We start from the raw sequence: 22,137 nt of genomic DNA on the forward strand, positions 1-22,137 counted from the left end.
ACCAAAAAATTGGGATGAACAGGTGTGGCATACTCTAAAAGCAGAGCTTTGGTGATCAATTAATCGTACACAGGACTTTTTTTGTAGAAAAAGCTCAGCAGTAACTAATTAGCATGGTAGGCCACACCCAACAGCAGAAAGACATTTGCATATTAGGCCACACCCCCGTGCCTTCCTTTGAAGGGATCAATTAATCGTACACAGGGCTTTTTTGGTAGAAAAAGCCCGGCAGGAACTCATTAGCATAATAGGCCACACCCAACAGCAGAAACATATTAGCATATTAGGCCACACCCCGTGCCTTCCTTTGGCTTGCCCGGGCACCCCCACGGCTGGGGGGCGCCCGGGCAAGCCAACCCTTGGACAGGCCGGGGAAGGGACAGGGAGGCATTTAAATGCCTCCTTGATCCTTCCAGGGCCCCCCCTGGCCTGCCCGCCTCAGAGTCACCGGAGGGGGGTCGCTCTCCAGGCCTTCCCTCTGTAGCCAGGCACGCAGAGGTTTTGGCTGTAGTGGGCGTGGTCAGCTCTGAAGCCAGCCAGAACTCCGTTCCTGTGCGCTCCTGCCCAAAAATAGCCCTGCTCGTACACAATTTCTTACCAAAACAGGGGGGAATGCTCTCCCACACACACACACAAAAAGAAAACTCCCTGAAAGAAAAATAATTTGTGTAAAGGTTCCGTCCCATCCATCTCCTCCTAGCTTTCTATTTGCAGGAAGATTAAAAAAAAAAAAAACATGAGAGAGTTTTGAAAGGTGGCATTCCCTCACTTGTCGTTTTAAGTGGTACAGTCTTACCACAGTCTGCTAGATGGGTAGACTCCAAGTCTGAAATATGTCACTTGTGCATGTGATTAATGGGGGGCAGAAAGCTGAATCTTTCAATTAAATAAATGTTCTAGCTCATGGAAGATTTGTGACTGAGTTACAGACAAGCCAAAAACTGATTCAATAGTCCCTGGTTATTTCATGGTGGTGCCTGGTATTTAGGAACAAAGATATGTAATACTGGCACATAACACAACATAAAGGTAAAGGTTTCCCTTGCTTGAAAGCCTGTCGAATCCGACTCTAGGGGGCGGTGCTCATCTCCATTTCCAAGCCAAAGAGCCAGCGCTGTCTGAAGACGTTTCCATGGTCATGTGGCCGGCATGACTAAATGCCGAGGCGCACGGAACGCTGTTACCTTCCTACCAAAGCGGCACCTATTTATCTACTTGCAATTTCTTGCTTTCGAACTGCTATGTTGGCAGGACACAACTTAGGACACTTTAATATCTGAGTCTGAATCAAAAATTGTACATTCTCCCCCCCCCCCATCTCACCGACCCCCAAACGGAATTCTTCCTAAGAGCTGTAGAAAAGAGCAAGAGTCCAATAGCACCTTAACGACTAACAAAACTGAAAGAGTTGGGTTTGTTTCACTTGGGAAAGAGAAGGCTTAGAGGGGACATGATTGCAGTCTTCAAATATTTGAAGGGCTGTCATGTAGAAGATGGAGCAGATCTATTCTCTCTTGCTCCGGATTGCAAGACCAGATCTAATGGGTGGAAATTATAAGGGAGTCGTTACCGGCTAAATATCAGGAGAAACTTTTTAACTGTAAGAGTGGTTGAGCAGTGGAACAGTCTGCCTTGGGAGGTGGTGGATGCTCCTTCACGGGACGTTTTCAAGCAGAGGTTGGACAACCATCTCTCGGGTATGTTGTAGGGCTATCTTTCGGCTATGCTCCTGCAGAGTGCAGGGGGTTGGACTTGATGACCTCCAAAGATCCCTTCCAACTCTAACATTCTATGATTCTATGTGCCAGGGTATGAGCTTTTGTCACGAAAGCTCCTCCCCTGCCACATATTTTGTTAGTCTTTAAGGTGCTATAGGACTCTTGTTCTTTTCTACTGCTACAGACAAACATGGCTAGCTATCATCTATACCTAAGAGCTGAAAATTCATTCCGAATGATAACTTGTAAATTTCTGGCTTCACTTGGCTCAGAGTTCCTCAAATGTAGTCTTTTCCAGCCCTGGGAACCAAAGCTTGCACTCCCCCACACTGTCCCCTCAATCAGTTGCTGTTACCTCTGTGTAAACTTCAGGTACGGAGTATAGTCAATGACCACGGGTGTCTTGCCATCCATGATTTCGCCTTTCAAGCAGAAACTGAAAGATACAACCAGGACAGGGGACACAAGCAAGGAAAATCAGGTTTGCTTATGGAGCCTCCAGGTGCCCTTCCTGGAGACCCAGAGGGCGTAAGAATACTAATAAGAAGAAAGGTTAAAACGCTTGGGGCTCTTTAGCTTGGAGAAACGACGTGACATGGTCGAGGTTTATAAGATTATGCGTGGGATAGAGCAGGTTGAGAAAGAAGTACCTTTCTCCCTTTCTCAGAATACAAGGACTCGTGGGCACTCAATGAAATTGCTGAGCAGTCAGGTTGGAACAGATAACAGCAAGTATAATAAGGATCAATTGGCCAAGGTGCAATAATAAAGCATAATAGAAGCACAGTCTACCATCTTTCCATGTGTCTGCTCCAAAATAGAAGCAAATATCAGAGTCCAAATTGGAGTGCAATTCATCAAATTTTCTAAGCCATAAAAAGCCGATGCGTAATCCGGATGCCTGTTGCCGCATTTCGAATGATTCTTATTCAAGCATGGCTGTAATGGGACCCAATCTCAAAAGCTGGCATACACTAAGCCAGAATGGTCAGTCAAGGAGGATTAAGAGTCCTTTTTTGCTGTTCCTTATGTTGTTCAGAGCATAACATCACAGGTGGCCTGCTGGATCAGACCAGTGGTCCCTCTAGTCCAGCGTCCTGCTCCACACATTGCCCCACCCACCACTGTTTGGGAAGACTGGAATGTCTGTGGATTAATGACAGTCTACCAATGAAGAATAGGTCAAGTGCTACAGTAGTGGTCCCCAGTGGGGTGTCTGTGTCGGCTTGCCAGCTCCGGATTGGGAAATTCCTGGAGATTTGGGGGTGGAACTTGGGGGGGGCAGGCTTTGGGAAGGGGAGGGTATGACGTCATAGAGTCCACCCTCCAAAGTGGCAGTTTCCACCCCCCACCCCGGGAACATCTAGGGCAGAGGTGTCAAACTCATTTGTTACAAGGGCCGGCTCTGACATACTCACTTTTGACAGACAGACAGAACCTTTATTGGCATATGAAAGAATCAGTAAGATAAAACTTCCATCAAGGTAAAATTACGTCTGTAAGCCTTAAAACACCGATATTAAGAATAGTTCCTTGCTACCAAAATCTTAGCCAAAAAAATCAGCAAACTGTACAGTAACATCTGGTGACTTATCAGCTAGGAGAAACCTAATTGCATTATCAGAACTGATCCTGGACAGTAAAAGGTTAATCAGAAGTAGTCGAAAATGTGAGTGGAGGGGGCAGCATAGCAGAATATGGTCTAAAGTGTCGGGTTCTCTGGGTGAACAATTGCAAATTCTGTCACATTTCAGGATGCCTCTGTATCTACCTGAGACCCAAGATGAGGGGAAAACATTCAATCTGGCCAGCATAAAGGCTCTGCGTTGCAGCGGGATCACCAGATTAGAGAAGTATTGGGCCATACTATTTGGTGCATATCGGAGGCCAAGGGAAAGGGGGGAACAAGTGCCCCCGGCACCAGCCTGGATTGTTTGGGCTTCAATGTCCCAAATTCTTCTGCAAATTGTCCAGTATATAAAGGTCTCATCTTGATTTTCCAAGATGTCCAGGTCGATGCCAATTGAGCGTATTTTAGAAATTATAGCCTGTGCCCACTTGGATACATATGAGTGCATAGTCAAGTGTGCAATAAGGCTATTCTGAGGGGCACTAAAATGAATGTGAAGCCAATATTTAATAGTAGTGACCCATGCCCGCGAGTCTAGAAGATGGAGGCCCAGTCCAGCACAGAGAGTGTAATAGGTAACAGAGTTAGGTAATCCAAGAATGTGTCGCAAAAAGATTGCATAAATTCGCTCAGTCTCTTTATTAAAGCTCTGGATCCATACAAGGATTCCATACAGTAGAAACTACTGTGGCCCGGAAAATTCGAAGAGCGGCCAGAACGAGCTAATTTCCTTGTTGGTAATAAAAACTAGCGACAGCCGAAACCCTGTTTTTAGTCACTTTGTCGACCTGGCCCATGTGTGCCATAAAAGGTAATGCCAGATAGGAACTGTATAAAGGACAGCTGCTGGTTAAGTTCGGAGTTGGTGTATCCTCACTGCAAGGCCCCGTGGGCTGGGAGGGGGGTACAGAGGAAAACCAACATAGGTAGACTGGAGAGGTAGCAGTGCAGCCCTGGGCAGATGCTCCCAAGGTGCCTGACTGCTGCAGGTGGGGTTTTTCTGCTGTGCTGAAGCCCCAATGGAGTGCCTCTGCTCACTCCCCCCCAGCGCTTCCTCCTTGCATCGGTTGCTTGTGGGCCCCCGGGCCTTGTGTTTTACACCCCTGATCTAGGGATACTATTCCCCAGGTGGGGGCAGGGGATCCCCTGCTTTCGAAGGCTCCTGCCTGCCGCTGGCCTGTTGGCCGGCAGGAGGTGATTCCAATGTTGTGGGTGCATTCAGACGGGGGCTTTACAACAGAATAGGTGCCGGTTCCAACCGGTGTACTTACCGGCGTTCAGACGGCGAACATCTGCCTCCCGTCCCTAACCGTTGTAAAGGCCTTTAAACCATTGTACTCTGCCACTAGGTCCCCAAGTGGTGGTATCCTGAGTACAACGGTTGCTATCAATGTACCCCCCGTCTGATCGCTCTCCACCGGTGTCTAGCCACTTCCGTTCGGAAGCCTGAGGCTTCCGATTTCCCCCTGTCATTTATTTTTAAACTAAGCAATGTGCGCTTGGGCAAAGCTTCGCCCTGAGCATTTGTTTAAAAAAAAAAAAAAGCCCCTTAGTGTAGCGTTTCGGAGGAGTCCGGGACTTCAGGGAGGCCAGTTTGGTCTTTAAACTTTAAAGGTAAGTCCTTACCTTTAAAGTTTAAATGTAATATGGGGTGTTTTGAGCATGCACAAAGATCGCCATTCTGTGGATGGCTGCCTATGCGCATGCTCAAACTGAGTTTAAAAAAAAAGCCGACGCCCGCAGCGTGTGAGCGGGCATACAGCAATGGGATCCACAAAATGGAGGTGAGTGTGATCGGGTTTCAGCCGGCATAAACTGCACCGGTTCCAACCGGTACAGTTTATGCCGGCTGAAACGCCGCGTCTGAACGCATCCTGTGTGCGATGCGCTGATGTCACCTGGAAGTGATCTCAGCGTGCCGGTGACATTGGGGGGGGGGGTGACACTTGGCTTCTGAGGCAAATTTCTATGGTCTGAGGCCCTTTTTACCACAGAGTTTTGCCCAAAAAGTAGAGCGTTGCCCCCAACTTCGCCAACATGCTGACATCCCCGCCTCTTCCCAGAATGCCCCACCCCCAAATCCCTCCTGCTGGCAAACCTAGGAACATATGTGTTGTCTGGGGAACAGGTGTAAATCTGGGGGATCACCAGGCCCCACCTGGAGGATGGCAACCCCATGCCCATGGTCGTCATGGTGCCCACCAGTGTTTCCCGGTGCCCACTTCCTTTCCCCCCCAAAGACAAGGAGTCAATTCATATTCTTCTCCACCTCAGTGGCACAGGCAGTGCTTCAGAAACCCTGAGGAGACATCACCTTTGTAAGGAGCACCCATGTGGAAACATCTGCCTTCATTATAAGCAGAGTTGCCAGACCCCCGGTTCAGGTGGGGGTCCCCCCAATTTTCAGGGCTTCAGCCCACCGGTGGCCAGCTGGCCAGTGAGGAAACCCCACCCCAAGCCCGACCACCCACAGCTGCCCCTCTCCCTTCTCTCCTGAGAGACTTAAGGGGCCCTCCAGCCGATAGGAGAGGGAGAGGGGTGGCCGCCAGCCACAAGCGTCAACTCCAAGTGGCGATTCGTCACTTGTAGATTTGGCGTACAGGGACTCACTGGCTAGGGGCATTTAAAGGAGGAGGAGGTTGGATTTATACCCCGCCCTTCACTACCCGAAGGTGTCTCAGAGCAGCTTACAAACTCCTTCCCCTTCCCCTCCCCACAACAGACACCCTGTGAGGTAGGTGGGGCTGAGAGAGCTCTGACAGAAACTGCTCTTTCTCAAGGACAGCTCTTACCAGAACTATGGCTTGCCCAAGGTCATCCAGCCAGGTGCAAGTGGAGGACTGGGGAATCAAACCCGGTTCTCCCAGATTAGAGTCCGCGCACTTAACCACGACACCAAACCAAGGGAAGACCATCAATGATTCACAACTGTGTATGATCAAAACTGTATATTACATTCATTAAAGTACAAAGATGGGCTAGTGGTCATAACCCAACAGAATATATAAACACATATCCAACAGATTGCTCATATCAATTAAGCATTATTTACAAAGAGAACATGAGAGAACTCTAGGATTACATTGAAGTTATTAAGCTGCGCCTTTCGAGGATGGCTCTTTTTCAAGAACAGTTGTGCCAGAACTATGGCTTGCATCCAGCAGGTGCGAGTGGAGGAATGGGGAATAACACCCGGTTCTCCCACATTAGAGCCCGTGCACTTAACCACTACACCGAACTGCTTCTGGCCAGTGGGCCCTTTAAATCTCACAGGAGGGGAGGGAGAGGGATTGCCATAGGTGATTGTTCTTGGGGGCAGGGCTTGGGGCAGAGACATCCCCAATGCGATGTCATCGTGTTGGGGATGCCCCATCCCCTCAAGGAATGCCCCCCAAAGTCCCCCGCTGGGGACAAAACTGGACCTGGCAACCCTAATTATAAGCGCACCCTTGGCTTGTCACCTTCAATGTCATGTGATTCGCCCCAGTGGCAGCCATTTTATGACTGATCCCACCCACCCTCAGCAGCCATTTTATGGTGGCATCCACTACAAGCCTGGCCATAAAAACAACATTCAGAAGCTTAAAATAATATCCATAAAATAGCCCCCAGACTAGAAGTAGATCACAATAATGTCTTTTAAAGTCTGCTTCCTTCAGTTAAAAGACTGGGTAAAGAGAAATGGTTATTGAGGCATTATTACAAGTACACAAAGAAGCTTCATATTTCCACATTCATCACTGCCACCTCTCGTCCCCCCCTACTTTTTTCATTGTCTGTTTTACATTGTAAGCTCTTGGGGGACAGAGACCTTTTTTATTTTTGCCTCTGGAACTCTGTGAGGTGTCTGGTTGCCAGCCTCCAGGTGGTGCCTGGAGATCAGCTATTGCATCTGATCTCTAGGCAACAGAAATCAGTGCACCTGGAGAAAATGGCTACTTTGGAAGGTGGACTGTATGGCATTATACTCCACTGAAGTCCCTCCCCTCCCCAAACCCCGCCTTCCTCAGGCTCCACCCCCAAAAACCTCCAGGTATTTCCCAACCCAGAACTGGCAACCCTAAGTCGATTGGTCTTAGAAGGAGGTCACACAGCTTAGGATGACACTGGAGTATGCCAAATAGCCCTTGAAGAATGGATATTCTTTGACAGTGGACTCAGGGAGAGAAGGGGGGCTGGGCGCCTACCTGAAGTCGATGGCACTGAGGCCAATCAGCATCCCTGTGAGGACTGTGGATTCTTCTCTTAGCATAATTGCCCCGTCGTCGTAGAATCTTCTGGAAAGAAACAGTATACATGAGTCAGACTGTCAATTAAATGGAGGGAAGGCGTTTCCTGGGGCTTGAATCGCCAGTCTTTCCCACAAAACCGCCAACATTTTGTTGAGAAACTGGACCATCAGCAGAGAACTTTCACAGCTTTGTGGAAATCGCTCTCCTGTAAATGGCGTGTTTTTCTGCCGGGGAACAGAGCTGTCCTGGACCACTACAGGTATCTCTGAATTAGACTTCCCAGCCATCTTCTGAGGCTGCCACTACCATGAGGCAGGAACTCAGGCCAAGTGGGCTTGCACCCCAATCCACGCATTGGTACTCTGGGTTCCTGGAATGAGAGAACCTGCCACAGCTGGTGCAGAATCCAACAGTTTGTCCTCTATCTGGATTGAGTCGCAAAAACCACATTGCTTCTTTTCTGGTTTATTGGGGCTTAGTCCAAAATGTTGGTTATTAGTTACCTTTAAAGCTCTGTATGTCCTGCTTGGATTCTTTGTTTTAGGGATTGCTACGAGACTCGAGTGCCGTGGGACGGAGTGAGCTCCCATCTCCGGCCCCAGCTCCTGCCAACCTAGCAGTTCGAAAGCAAGAAATTGCAAGTAGATAAATAGGTACCACTTCAGTGGGAAGGTAACAGCGTTCCGTGCGCCTTGGTGTTTAGTCATGCTGGTCACATGACCATGGAAACGTCTTCGGACAGCGCTGGCTCTTTGGCTTGGAAACGGAGATGAGCACCGCCCCCTAGAGTTGGATTCGACTGGCTTTCAAGCAAGGGAAACCTTTACTCTTATCATGCTCCTTGATCATGGGAGAAAAAATGTCCTAGATATTCCCAAATGGTGCCTCTAGGTAGGGATGCCAGCCTTCAGGTGGGACCTGGGGTTCCCTTGGAATTACAGCTTCTCTCCAGGCTATACAGATCAGTTCCACTGGAGAAAATGGATCATTTGGAGGGTGGTCTCTTTGGCATTGTACCCCACTGAGGTCCCTGTCCTCTTCAGGACTCCATCCCCAAATCACCAGGAGTTTCCCAACCTGGATCTGGCAACCTTACCCCCCCCCCCCATCCCTCACCGGTGGCCAGAGGGACCTGGCAACCCTACACCTAGGAAGCTGAAATTTTGCAAGACACATTTGGCAAGCATCTCCCTATCAACAAAGTGCAATAATTTCCAGGGGCTTCCAGGCTACTGTGAAAAGCTTTTGTGCCTACAGCAGGCATTACATTTACCTCCTAATTTAGGCCTGACACAGAGCAAGCCACGGATATATGGTGACGGTCTGTGAGAATTCAGTTTTCTTTTTAGAAGAAGAAGAGAAGAGATTGGATTTATACCCCACCCTTCACTACCCAAAGGTGTCTCAGAGCGGCTTACAAACTCCTTTCCCTTCCTCTCCCCACAACAGACATCCTGTGAGGTAGGTGGGGCTGAAAGAGCTCTTGACTGAGAACTGCTCTTTTTCAAGAACAGCTCTTTTCAGAACTATGGCTTGCCCAAGGTCATCCAGCAGGTGCAAGTGGAGTGGGGAATCAAACCTGGTTCTCCCAGATTAGAGTCCGCGCACTTAACCACTACACCAAACTGGCGTTTTAGCCTATAACTGGGGGCTGCGGCAATTCCAGAAGCAGCCAGAAATATCTATCTATGTTTGCAGAGCGTGTGTTTCTAAGTGCAGCGCTTCAAAAAGCTCCAGAATCAGACCAGGGACAACAGTGGAGCAAAAGCGAAAGACTGTGAACATCCTAGGAAATGAACATCCTAGAAAATCTCAAATTCTGTTTGATATGAGCTCTGGTAGGGTTGCCAACAGGCCTGGAGTAACTAAGCAATGCCTAGAGTTGCTAGATCCTCCCTGGCCACCAGTGGGGGGTGGGGGGGGGGGGGAATGGGGTTGCCAGCTCCAGGTTGGAAAACTCCTGGAGATTTTCAGATGGACCAGGACACAAAAGAAAGAGGAGGAGGCTTCGCAGTATCAGACTGGCATCTCTATTATAAAGCAGTAGCCCTGACATGGATGAAGAGTGGATCATTTTGGAAAATCCAAGACTGTTAAAGCTAGAAGGTCATGATTTGAAACTAGGCTGGCACGCTTTTGTATAGTATGAGAAAAGCAATATCCATAAGTATTTCAAACAACATATGTTGAGAGCATCTCTACTGAAGATATGGGAAGAGGTTAAAAACACGTTTTATATAAAAATACCCAAATGGGTTTCACCATTGGAGGCCTTTATAAATCCCACTTTATTTACCAAAGAACAACTGTGGAGATATGAAGATATATTAGATAAGGGGAACTGATCTCTGTAGTCTGAGGATGAGGTATAATTCCAGGGGATCCCCAGGTCCCACCTGGAGGGTGGCATCCCTAACCCTTCCTCTTTAAACAAGGCTTAATGGATTCTGTTTGCCAGGTGATGTTATCTGTCTCCATGCCACGCAAAGTTTCAACTCTTTGTTAAAGGGACAGGGCATTTATCTCCAGGCCTGTTGGCAACCCGAATCCATGGAGGCTCCTACCTGGTGGTTCTGGTGTCCCGCAGTGCTGTGGCAATGTACTCGGACATGCGCTTCTCCATTAGAGCCACACGGATCCATGCGCGCCCCTGAAACAGAAAGTTTATTATTGGAGCTATGAGTCAGAAATTCTCTGGTTTTGAATCTCACTTTGTCAGGAATGTACTCTGTGGACATAGGGTGAGATGCTCAGCCTCCTTTTGACAAGATGGGGTGATACTACTGACCTACCTTACAGGGTTGTTGTAAGGATTACAATGTAATGTACATGGAACACTCTGAACATTTGAAAGGGCAATACATGGTGATCAAAAGTGTATTTAGTCCGTGATCCAGACTCGGGGTGTTGGTCCTTGGGAAGGGCACACCTCCCATGGCCTCTCTATCCAACTATCCACTCAGCAGCAGAAGCTAACAGTGGTGGTGGAAAATGCCATCAAGTCACAGGCAACCTATGACGACCCTGTAGGGTTTTCAAGCCAAGACACATTCGGAGGTGGTTTGCCACTGCCTGCCTCTGCATAGCAACCCTGGACTTCCTCGACAGAAGAAGGAGGAGGAGGAGGAGGAGGAGGAGGAGGAGGAGGAGGGATTTATACCCTGCTCTTCAATATCAAGAGGAGTCTCAGAGCATCTTATAATCTCCTTTCCCTTCCCCTCCCCACAACAGATACCCTGTGAGGTGGGCGGGGCTGAGAGAACTCTTTTGAGAACTGCTTGTGAGAGAACAGCTCTGAAAGAACTTGTGACTGACCCAAGGTCACATCAACAGCTGTGTGTGGAGGAGTGGGGAATCAAACCCAGTTCTCCCAGATTAGAGTCTGTGCACTTTGGTGTCGTGGTTAAGTGCGCCGGACTCTAATCTGGGAGAACCGGGTTTGATTCCCCACTCCTCCACTTGCACCTGCTGGATGACCTTGGGCAAGCCATAGCTCTGATAAGAGCTGTTCTTGAAAAAGAGCAGTTTCTGTCAAGAGCTCCCTCAGCCCCACCTACCTCACAGGGTGTCTGTTGTGGGGAGGGGAAGGGAAAGGAGTTTGTAAGCCACTCTGAAACTCCTTTGGGTAGTGAAGGGTGGAGTATAAATACAATCTTTTCACTTCTTCTCTTCTACACCAAACGGAGTCAGTCCATCTTGGGTCTTCCTCTTTTCCTGCTGCCTTCAACTTTTCTTGCCATTATTGTCTTTTCCAGTGACTCTTGTCTTTTCATAACCTGCTCAAAGGGCAATAGCTTCAGTTTAGCCATTTTAGCTTCTAGGGAGAGGTCAGGCTTGATTTCATGTAGAGCCAACTTATTTTTCCTTTTGGAGGTCCACAGTACCCATAAAGCACCCCTCCAACACCACATTTCAAATGAATCAACTTTCTTCCTGTCCGCTTTCTTCATTGTCCAACTTTCATACCCATACACAGTAATGGGGAATACTATGGCACGAATTAACTTGATCTCCAGACAAGATAAAACGAAGATTATTTGGGACTTTGGATTATAAACAGATAAACACCTGGAGCATAACACCCCTGATATCACAATTGTAGGAAAAAATGAGAAATAGGGTTTGGATCACTGACACTGCAATCCTAGGAGATGGCAGGATAGGAAAGAAAGAACAGGAGAAGATCACTAAATACCAAGACCTATGAATAGAGTTAGAGTTCCTCTGGGAGAAGAAGGTGACCAGCATGCCAGTTGTCATTGGAGCCCTTGGATCAGTGCCCAGAAGTCTCGGGAAACGCCTGAGACTTGAGCAAATAACACCAGCTCAGCTCCAGAAGACAGTGTTGCTTGGGACAGCAAAAATCCTGCGAAGATACGTCTGCAATTCCCAAGAACTTGGGAATTCAAGAACTAGATCTTGAATTGAAGAACACCATCTACCAGTCAACTGTCTAACTGTGACAACAACAACAATTTTTAAAGACGACCTTCTCCACATGATCCCCTGCCCCCTGTGGGCATTCAGCAGCTTGGCTGCAAACAACTGGGGGGCTTCTTACCTTGGCTCTGGAGGTGCTGATGTTCTCCATGTTTTCAATGCTACTGACACAGTTATTTGGGACCTTGCTACAGGCCAAGCGGATATAATCCCAGAAGCCACGTTGCCCATCGGAGCTGAACCAGCTGACAGGACCTGGAAGGAGAGGTGAAAATAGGCTGTAGGTAGACTCTTCCTAGGAGGCAACCATGACACAAGCTGGATTCAGGTGGGTAGCCATGTTGGACTGAAGCAGTAGAATGAAGTTTGAGTCCAGGGGCACTTTTAAGACCAACAATTTTTTATTCTGGGTATAAGCTTTCACGTGCATGCACGCTTCTTCAGAAGATCCCTGGGGACTATAAATGTGAGAGATACCGGATTCTTTTTAGGAATCACTAATGCTTACACAAAATTACAATTCACTTCTTCAGATACAGATGCACACACGTGAAAACTTATACCCAGAATTCAACTTTGTTGTTCTTAAAGGTGCCCCTGGACTCAAACTTTGTTCTATGAAACAAGCTGGTCATTAAAACCTTGCCTGTTCTTTCTCTTCCTTTCCTAAAATTGCTGCACATGGGAAATTTGGCTTCCAGAAACGATGGAGCTAAAAGTTAGCTTGCTTCGGCAACCTCCAATGTATCCTGAACTACTATGTCAACAGCAAAGCTCCTGTAGTATAGTGGTTGAGAAAGTAAGTATAGTCATGAGAGTCTGACCCACAAATCAAGCAGTCACCAAGACTTGCAAAGAAAAAGCTTCCTATGTATTATAATCTAAAGCACTACAACATCATTAATAAATCATCATTAACAAATCATAATAAAATCCTTGTGCATAGGTACATAATCAAAGTCCCGGGATCCATTTAGAAGCTTAGCAGCATATTTGAGCCTGAACATTTATTGAGATCAGAGTCCTATCTGAAGCCCCGGTCACACTGGGGGAAAAGGTGCGGCTGAAGTGCGGCTTTTCTGAGCCGCATCAAAAGAGAAGTGCGGCGGGGGGAGTAGACAGATCCCCCCAGCAGCTGCGCAGGTCCTCCCTGGCATGATCAGATGCCGGAAGGAAGCCATTGATTGGAGAGCGGGAAGCCAAGATTGGTGAGTGAGGTGAGCTTGCTGTGCATGTGCGTGCATGCACAGTTCTACAAGGCTTCCGTATGCTGCAGGGAGACGGGCGCGTTGGCGATCAGACGCCGGCCCATGCTGCGCATCAACAGGTAGGTAGTACTCTTTTGGTGCTACCTTTTTGCGGCGGGTTTTCGCCTGGAAGGGATGGATCGGGGACGGGTGCGTGCTGCTTTCCAGAAGTTGCGGTATGATCGCGCCTGCTTGATGTGCCCCCGATCCGTCCCTCCCGTGGGGCAAATCCTCCCGTGTGACCGGGGCCCCAATGTAGTATTCCTTATGACTTGTTGTCAAGCACTTCATGAATACAGAGAGCTTTTGTACTACTCTAATATCTCCTGAGGAAGATCCAATTTTGAAACGCTGTTATATAATCCGGAGACGACGTTGATTATGTACCTATGCACAAGGATTTTCTTATCATTTATTAATGATGTTGTAGTGCTTTAGATTATAATACATAGGAAGCTTTTTCTTTGCAAGACTTGGTGACTGCTTGATTTGTGGGTCAGACTCTCACGACTGTTGTCTTTATACTTATTTTCTGACTGGGTCGTGTTTGTCCATATTTATCGTATAGTGGTTGAGACCACAGGCTGGGTGAGGGGAAAGCCTCACGAAACGCTGAGCTCAGCTGTCAAATTCACCACTTGACGCTGGCAAGTAATGACTTCAGAAATGTGTACAGGGGGAATAATAATCCTGGCCCCTCTTACAAGGTCGTTGTAATGGTTGTGAATAGCGGCTCAAAGGAAAGTGTACTTGGCAGCCGACCCAAGCACTTAAGAGAATCACTATGGGATTCATTAATCACATGCAATGCTCCCTCTAAGCTGTGGAGTCTTGTGAGCAAAAGTTCTATTTTGTAAGCTACTGGCATTAAAGTTGTGAGCAAGCGATTTGGCTACTGCATAAATCAATTTGCTCTGGAGTCATCCTTCCTGAGCTATGACAAAAATCTGTGAACCGGAGGCTTAAAAACTGTGAGCTGGCTCACACTAACTCAGCTTAGAGGGAACATTGATCACATGTAGAAAAGGGGATTCCCAGCATTTGCCCCACAACATTCAGGAAATGCATGTATTACCATGTTTCCCTGAAAATAAGACACTGTCTTATATTTATTTTTTCTCAAGAAGACACACTAGGGCTTATACCACAAATGCATAGAAATCCTGCTAGGGCTCATTTTTGGGGTAGGTCTTATTTTCGGGGAAACAGGGTAGTCAAAGCTCAGATGCTCCCTGCATACACACACAAACACGCTTGGCAGGTTTCACACGGCCCCAGGAGCTGGGCAAAGCACCCTTCCTGAATCATAAAGCGTTCAGATGATACCTCATCGCCCCTCGACGCAAACTTTACCGTGGTCCCCTTTGAAACGATGGCTGAGAATGTGTTCCAAGATGGCGGCGAAATTCACAAACTCCTCTGACGAGTCATCGATGGGCTCTGTGGTATATTTTTCCAGCAAGGTCTTCACAGAGAATCTATCGTGGAGTGCAAAAAGAAAAAGAAAAAGCCACGAGCGGTGTGGGAGAGGAAGAGAAACGGGCTTTTCAGAAGTGCTTCCTACCTATTCTTCCCTGGATCACCTGAAACTGCTTCTCCCGTTCCGCTCAAACTATGGCCCAGTCTGCATCTAGCATTTGCTCTGCTGTTATACCAAACCCACACTGGAACAGAAATTCCCGTCTACATTGCATGCCTCTTTCACTTTGATTGTTGCATTTTATGGCAGTGTCCAGACAGCATGCCGCTTTCACTGTTTGATCCCTGGTTTTATTGTGGCCAGAGGTCATCTCGGGGGGGAATCGCGGGGGATCACAGTTCCCCCGGGTGAGGTACGGGGGCGGGGCACATGACGAAGCCCCGCCCCCTGCTTCCGGCCGCCCCGCTTCCGGCCCTCATTCAGCCAGGAGGAGGCAGGAGAAGAGGGAGGGTAAGTTGCTTCCTCCCTGCCTCTCCCCACCCCTGCCTGCCTGGGGCCAGGGAGGGCCTTCGCGGGGCTTCCTTGCACTCCCGCTGGCCTTGCAGGCCCACTGCCGGGCCCCTCATGGGGCTCGGCAGTGGAACTGCAAGGCCGGCGGCGGCCGGGATCGTTGGGGACGGGGTGTGTGGCCTTATGACACACTTCCGGTGACGTCAGGGGGTGTGGCCTTATGACACACTTCCGGTGATGTCAGGGGGTGTGGCATATGCTAATGAGTTATGCTAATGAGTTCCCCTAGCTCTTTTTCTACGAAACGACCCCTGATTGTGGCTGTCTGCATAGATTTATGGCTGTTTTATGGCCATTGGGGGGGTGACTCTGCAGTCAGTACGGCATTGGGGGGTTAGTTGAATGTGGTTTTGAGCTCCATCTTTTTCTGTTCCAGGGTGGGTTTGGTAAAACAACTGAGCAAATGCTAAATGCAGATTGGGCCTATGAGGCAACCTTCCCCAGCCAAAGGGGTTTCATTTGAACCAGACAACAGCTGCGTAGTTCTGAGCCAATGACGTGGCGTTCACCAAGTCGGCCTTCACTTCTGCCTTTACTGAATGTATACATCCTGCCCTGCCGAAACATCTGTAATCATCTATTTACTGTATTTATATTCCATCTTTCTTCTTGGGACTCCAGGCGGATTACAGAGAGTGAGCCGGGGCAACCGACAAAATGGGACCTTCGATAGCCCGATGCATTAGAATCCTAGAGGTCTGGAACCGCCAGAAGGAACTGAAGCGCAGCAGAGATGTTCACGTGATGCATAAAGCGGTACATAAATTACATAATAGGATCCTACTTACAATAAGCTAAACCCAGCAGGATAGACCGCAGTCCGTATTCATGTATCCAAGCAAGTTTGTAAAGCCATTTTGTACGTTGCAATCCTATTACCCGTGCAGAAAAGTCCCCTGGAATAGCTCAGTTTTGCATATTTTGAGTAAAGCCAGAGGAGTGGGAGCAACGCTCCCTCTAAGCTGTGGAATCTTGTGAGCAAAAATTCTGCTTTGTGAGCTGCTGGCATTAAAGTTGTGAGCAAGTGATTTGGCCGCTGCATAAATTGGTTTGCTTTAGAGCCCTCCTTCCTGAGCTGAGATAAAGATCTGTAAGCTGGAGGCTAAAAAACTGTGAGCTAGCTCACACTAACTCATCTTAGGGGGAAAACTGAGTGGAATCTTTCCTGACCTCCTCAGGCAGACCATTTCACAAGGCGAGAGCCACCTAGAATCATAGAATGTTAGAGTTGGAAGGGACCTTGCGGTCATCTAGTCCAACCCCCTGCACTCTGCAGGAGCATAGCTGAAAGATAGCCCTACAACATACCCAAAAGATGGTCGTCCAGCCTCCGCTTAAAAACGTCCAGCGAAGGAGCATCCACCACCTCCCAAGGCAGTCTGTTCCGCTGCTCAACCACTCTTACACTTAGGAAGTTTCTCCTGATATTTAGCCGGTAACGACTCCTTGTAATTTCCACCTATTAGATCTAATCTTGCAATCCAGAGCAAGAGAGAAGAGATCTGCTCCATCTTCTACATGACAGCCCTTCAGATATTTGAAGACTGCAATCATGTCCCCTCTAAGCCTTCTCTTTCCCAGGCTAAACATACCCAACTCTTTCAGCCTTTCATCGTTAGACTTGGATTCCAACCCTCTCACCATCCTGGTTGCCTGGACACGCTCGAGCTTGTCAACATCCTTCCTAAAATGTGGTGCCCAAAACTGGACACAGTACTCCAGGTGAGGCCTGACCATAGCAGAATAGAGCGGAACTACCACCTCCCGTGATCTGGACACAATGCTTCTGTTAATGCATCCTAAGACTGCATTAGCTTTCTTCGCAGCCACATCACACTGCAGGCTCATGTTTAGGCTCATGCAGAGATGTGGTTTTCAGAACAGTTTGTGTTAGGGTGACCATCTTTGGAGAAGCGAAAAAGAGGACATATTTTCTGACTGACTATTTTAAACAGGTGATCCCTATGACAAATCTCCTTTTAAGTACCCCTCCTGTTTAAGAAGTGATCATTGCTACTAACTGGGAATATTCTTTACCTTCCAGCTCAAGCAGTGGATGTCTTCAGTTTTTTATAAAGATCCTAAAAGAGGACATCTGGTAACCCTACTTTGAGTGTCGTTCCCCTGCCCCCGCCCCTGTTTTGCTTTCTTAATTCATTCCTAATTAGGCAAATCATTATACAGCCTCATTGCACAACATGAGTTATTTATTTATTTATTTAAATTTATAACCCGCCCTCCCCGCGAACGGGCTCAGGGTGGCGTACAGATGGGGCCAATGATGTCAACCGTTTTCAGACTTTGGCACCTGCTGAAGAATTCCAGAGCATCTCTTGTGGAATTGCTTCCTTCTCGCTGCAGAGGCCCCTGGGATAACACTTGGAATTCACTGCCACAGGAAGTGGTGGCGGCTACAAGCATGGACGGCTTCAAAAGGGAATTAGATAAGCATATGGAGCAGAGCGAGGTCCATCAGTGGCTATTAGCCACAAGGTATAGATAGGGGCTCTGGGGCAAGGGATGCTCTGTCTTCTTGGTGCTTGGGGGGGGTCAACAGTGGGAGGGCTTCTAGTGTCCTGGCCCCACTGGTGGACCTCCTGATGGCACTGGTATTTCTGGCCACTGTGTGATACAGAGTGTTGGACTGGATGGGCCTTTGGCCTGATCCAACATTGGCATCTCTTATGTTCTTATGATATATTTGGCTCGTGGCAATCCGTTGGGGCTTCATCATCGGCCTGTGTGAATTCACCTTCAGAGCTCACCTTAGAACAGATCCACCCTGGGTCTGGACTGAGTTAGGGAAACCTGTCCTCCACTACTGGTCTTCTTGTTGAGGGAGGGGTCATAGCTCAGCAGAGCAGTCCATGCAGAAGAGCCCACCTTTGATCCTCAAGATCAGGGGTGTCGAACTCATTTGTTATGAGGGCCGGATCTGACATAAATGAGATCTTGTTGGGCCGGGCCATGTGTGTCATAAAATGTAATGCCAGGTAGCAGAGATATAAACTTTATAAAGGACACAAACACAAAGGTTTTTTAAACTTTAAATAAAACATGCTTAAAACACTAGCACTCTTGCAATATTTTGTCTATTTAACAGTCTCTGATAAGTGACACCCCTTGCTCTAAGTTATTGCAGCAGCAGAACTGGAAAAGGAAGCAGGAAACAGCCAGGTCCTTGCGGGCCGGATTTCAGCCCTCCGAGGGCCTGATCCGGCCCCCAGGCCACATGTTTGACACCCCTGCTCAAGATTAAAGAATCCATTTTTAAACACCCCAGGAAGCAGGGTTGGGAACTGTTTCGGCCTGAGATCCTGGAAAGCTGCTGCCTGTCAGACAGGCGGTGCTGGGTGCATTGGAAACAATGGTCTGACTCAGCATGAAGTTCAACTCCTGGCAAGATCTTAAGGAGGCACTCAGTAACTAGGGCTGCCAGCCTCCAGGTGGGACCTGGGGAGCAGTGTTCCCTCTCAGCTGAGTTAGTGTGAGCTAGCTCACAGTTGTTTAGCCTCCGTCTCACACAGGGGTCGTTTCGTAGAAAAAGAGCTAGGGGAACTCATTAGCATAACTCATTAGCATATGCCACACCCCCTGACATCACCGGATGTGTGTCATAAGGCCACACCCCCTGACATCACCGGAAGTGTATCATAAGGCCACACACCCCGCCCCCAACAGTCCCGGCCGCCGCCGGCCTTGCAGCTCCACTGCCGAGCCCCATGAGGGAAAAAAACCCCCGTACCTCACCCGGGGGAACTGCGATCCCCCGCGATCCCCCCCAAAATGACCTCTGGTCTCACACATTTTTGTCTCAGCTCAGGAAGGAGGGCTCCAGAGCAAGCTAATTTATGCAGTAGCCAAATTGCTCGCTCACAACTTTTATGGCAGTAGCTCACAGAGTAGGATTTTGCCCCCCCCCCACTCCACAGCTTAGAGGGAGCATTGCTGGGGGCCACCAAGAATGACAGCTCCTCTCCCGGCTACAGAGATCAGTTCCCCTGGAGAAAGTGGATGCTTTGGAGGGTGGACTCTGTGGCATGGACCCCCACTGAGGTCCCTGTCCTCTCCAGGCTCCATCCCCAAATCTCCAGGAGTTTCCCAACCTGGAGCTGGCCACGCTACCCCCACCCATCCCCGCTGGTGGCCAGGGAGGACCTGGCAACCCGAACTCAGTTCCCAGGAACAGGATTTGAAACCCCCTGTGCTAAATGAAAGGCCAAACAGCACACCTGTACTTATTTGTCTGGGAAAGACTTGAATGGTACCAGGACCGGTGTCCCCATCCCCTCAGGAGGGGCGGGCTGCCAGGGCCGAGGACTTCTGGTGGGGCCCTCTGCTGCCATTTCGTTCCCTGCCCACTTGTGAGGGCTTCGCCACCCACACGTCTAGCTGCAGACACTGCCTACAGGCAGGCCATCAGGGAAAGGGCTGCAGGCTGTGCAGACGGCTGTGAGCGTGGGCAGCACCGGGAAGCCTTCTGAGCAGGCCAAGGAGGGGTGCAGGTAGTTAGACACGGGGTGGGGGTGGGGGCTGGGAATTCTATGTCCAGCCCCCCCCCCCAAATCTGGAACCAGCCTTGAATGGTCCCTTTCTTAGCTGTTCAGCTAAAGGGGGCTATACAAGCATAGACAGCTGCAGGAGGGGATTGGATAAACATCTGGAGCAGAGGTCCATCAGTGGCTATTAGCTACAAGGTATAGACAGGAACACTCCGTCTGTGGCAGGGATGCTCCGTCTTCTTGGTGCTTGGGGGGCAACAGTGGGAGGGCTTCTGGAGTTCTGGCCCCCTGGTGGACCTCCTGATGGTGCCTGGATTTTGGCCACTGTGTGACACCGTGTTGGATTGGATAGGCCATATTGGCTTGATCCAACATGGCTTCTCTTATGTTCTTATATGGAGCAGAGGTCCATCAGTGGCTGTTAGCCACAAGGTCTAGATCAGGGGTGTCAAACATGCGGCCCGGGGGCCAGATCAGGCCCCCAAAGGGCTTCTATCAGGCCCGCAGTGAAACTCGATGTCTTCTGCTTCCTCTTCCAGTTCTGCTGCTGCTGTATCATCGTAGGTTTCCAGCTTACAGATACACACCTGAACAGCATACTCAAGTCTGCAACAGCACAGACATTTTGATGCAATAATTCAGAGCAAGAGGTGTTAGTTATCAGACACGGTTAAATGAACAAAATATTGCAAGAGTGCTAATGTTTTAAACATGTTTTTATTTTTATTTTAAAAAAACCACTTTGTGTTTGTGTCCTTTATAAAGTTTCCGCTACCTGGCATTACATTTTATGACACACATGGCCCAGTCCATCAAGGTCTCATTTATGTCAGTTCCAGCCCTCATAACAAATGAGTTTGACACCCCTGGTCTAGATGGCACGGAGTGTTGGACTGGATGGGCCATTGGCTTCTCTTAAGTTCTTATGTTCTAATCTTCATTTCCAAAGGTCACTCTGGTAAACTCGAGGTCTTCAAGAAACAAAAGAAAAAGTTATCTGCGACTGCCTTCTTCTCTTCCTGTATCTGCATCTCAGTTCCAGTGCAATGTTTTATTATTATTACAGCAGGCAGGTTGGACGCCATTCCCACCCACGCCACCAGCTGGCCTGGGGCCTGTTCAATGTGCTGAGGGCTGTCAGCGCCAAGCAAGTAGGGGTTTTTTTTAAATGGAGGAGGCGTTTAGACGAAGTCACTGATACCCCAGCCCTGAGATGGGGTTCAAACTGTCAGACGGTTGTCAGAGCAGATCTGAATCACGCAGATGATGCTAAGGGGATAAGACTCAATAGCTGCTGTTGACGGCAGAGCAACGAGGGAAGGGGGGGTGTGCATCAGCAAAAGGCCCAAGAAGGGAGAGGACGTGTGTTCATTCCGTGCATTTTAGCCTCACAAGCCTGTGGCCTAAAGGGTGTGGGCCCTCTACAGGGCTACTTCTATTTCTCAGTCACCAGTAGAAAATTCAATATACAAACATTCAATGTAGGAAAAATCAGAATATAGAATATAACATCCACAAAGTCTCAGATTTCATTTACGTTAGTCCAGTCCTGGTTTTTTTTAAAAAACTTTTAGTGTTGGGGTTCAGAAAATATTTTCAATAAGAGTTGGTCCCAGGAAAATATGACAAGACCTCCCAATTTAAATACATGGATTTTGGGTCTCATAAAGATTTAAAAGCCACAGCGATTTTTTTTTTTTTTACAAGCAGGAACTGGTGAGGATTTGATGGTGGGAGGGATCTCATTTCCCCTCCTCCTGTAAAAAACCCTTCCCTGGAAGCCCCTATAGCCTCTCCCTCATCCCTGCTTCCTTCTCCCTTTCCTGCCCACCAGCCAACCTTCCTTTATCTGCTTCTATGTCAACTTTCCTTTCTTCCATCCCCTGGCAGTCTCCCCATGGGAAAACTCTGTGTGGTCCCAGGTGCTAAGCCAAGCCAGGCCCAGGTGGGCAGAGCCAGTTGCCAGCCCAGGTGTGTAGTATTGTGTGTGGTATTGTGTGTGACCTTCAAGGACTTGTGAGGGGCACCTCATCTCACCCTCTATCCCCCTCCCCATTGTATTTCTTCTTTTCCTCCTCCCAATCAGAGGTCGATTCGGGGGGAATCGTGGGGGATCGCCGTTCCCCTGGGTGAGGTGCGGGGGGCGGGGCACACGATGAAGCCCCGCCCCCTGTCACGTGACGATGCACGCAGCCCCGGCCCCGCCGTTTCCGTAAATAAAGCGCAGCCCCACCACGGGCGCGGGAGGGGGAGGAGGCGGTGGCAGCTCCGATTTGTGCCGGAGCGAGCAGGCGGGCGGGAGGAGTGGCAGGACCCCGCTAGGGAATCTGCGACGTTCGCAGAGCCAACCAGCAGCCCCTCGGCCGTTGCCACCAACG

General features: G+C 48.9%; 2 protein-coding genes across 2 annotated transcripts in view; one reads left to right on the forward strand and one right to left on the reverse strand.

The window, feature by feature from the left end:
- Nucleotides 1-15,834, reverse strand: part of RUNDC3A (RUN domain containing 3A) — a 29,903-nt gene extending 14,069 nt beyond the window's left edge. The window contains exons 1-6 of the mRNA XM_015410311.1: nt 15,794-15,834; nt 14,621-14,745; nt 12,142-12,275; nt 10,145-10,230; nt 7,536-7,625; nt 2,074-2,154 (exon numbers count right to left, since the gene is read on the reverse strand). Coding sequence (XP_015265797.1) covers nt 2,074-2,154; nt 7,536-7,625; nt 10,145-10,230; nt 12,142-12,275; nt 14,621-14,745; nt 15,794-15,834 — 557 coding nt within the window. The remainder of the gene's footprint in view (nt 1-2,073; nt 2,155-7,535; nt 7,626-10,144; nt 10,231-12,141; nt 12,276-14,620; nt 14,746-15,793) is intronic.
- An 80-nt stretch (nt 15,835-15,914) lies between these two features.
- The window catches only part of SLC4A1 (solute carrier family 4 (anion exchanger), member 1 (Diego blood group)), a 138,090-nt gene continuing 131,867 nt past the window's right edge, over nt 15,915-22,137 (forward strand). The window contains exon 1 of the mRNA XM_015410312.1: nt 15,915-16,013. Within this exon, the coding sequence (XP_015265798.1) occupies nt 15,915-16,013 (99 nt within the window). The remainder of the gene's footprint in view (nt 16,014-22,137) is intronic.

The sequence above is a fragment of the Gekko japonicus genome, unplaced genomic scaffold (genome assembly GCF_001447785.1).
Source record: "Gekko japonicus isolate JY-2015 unplaced genomic scaffold, Gekko_japonicus_V1.1 scaffold1360, whole genome shotgun sequence".
Lineage (NCBI taxonomy): Eukaryota > Metazoa > Chordata > Lepidosauria > Squamata > Gekkonidae > Gekko > Gekko japonicus.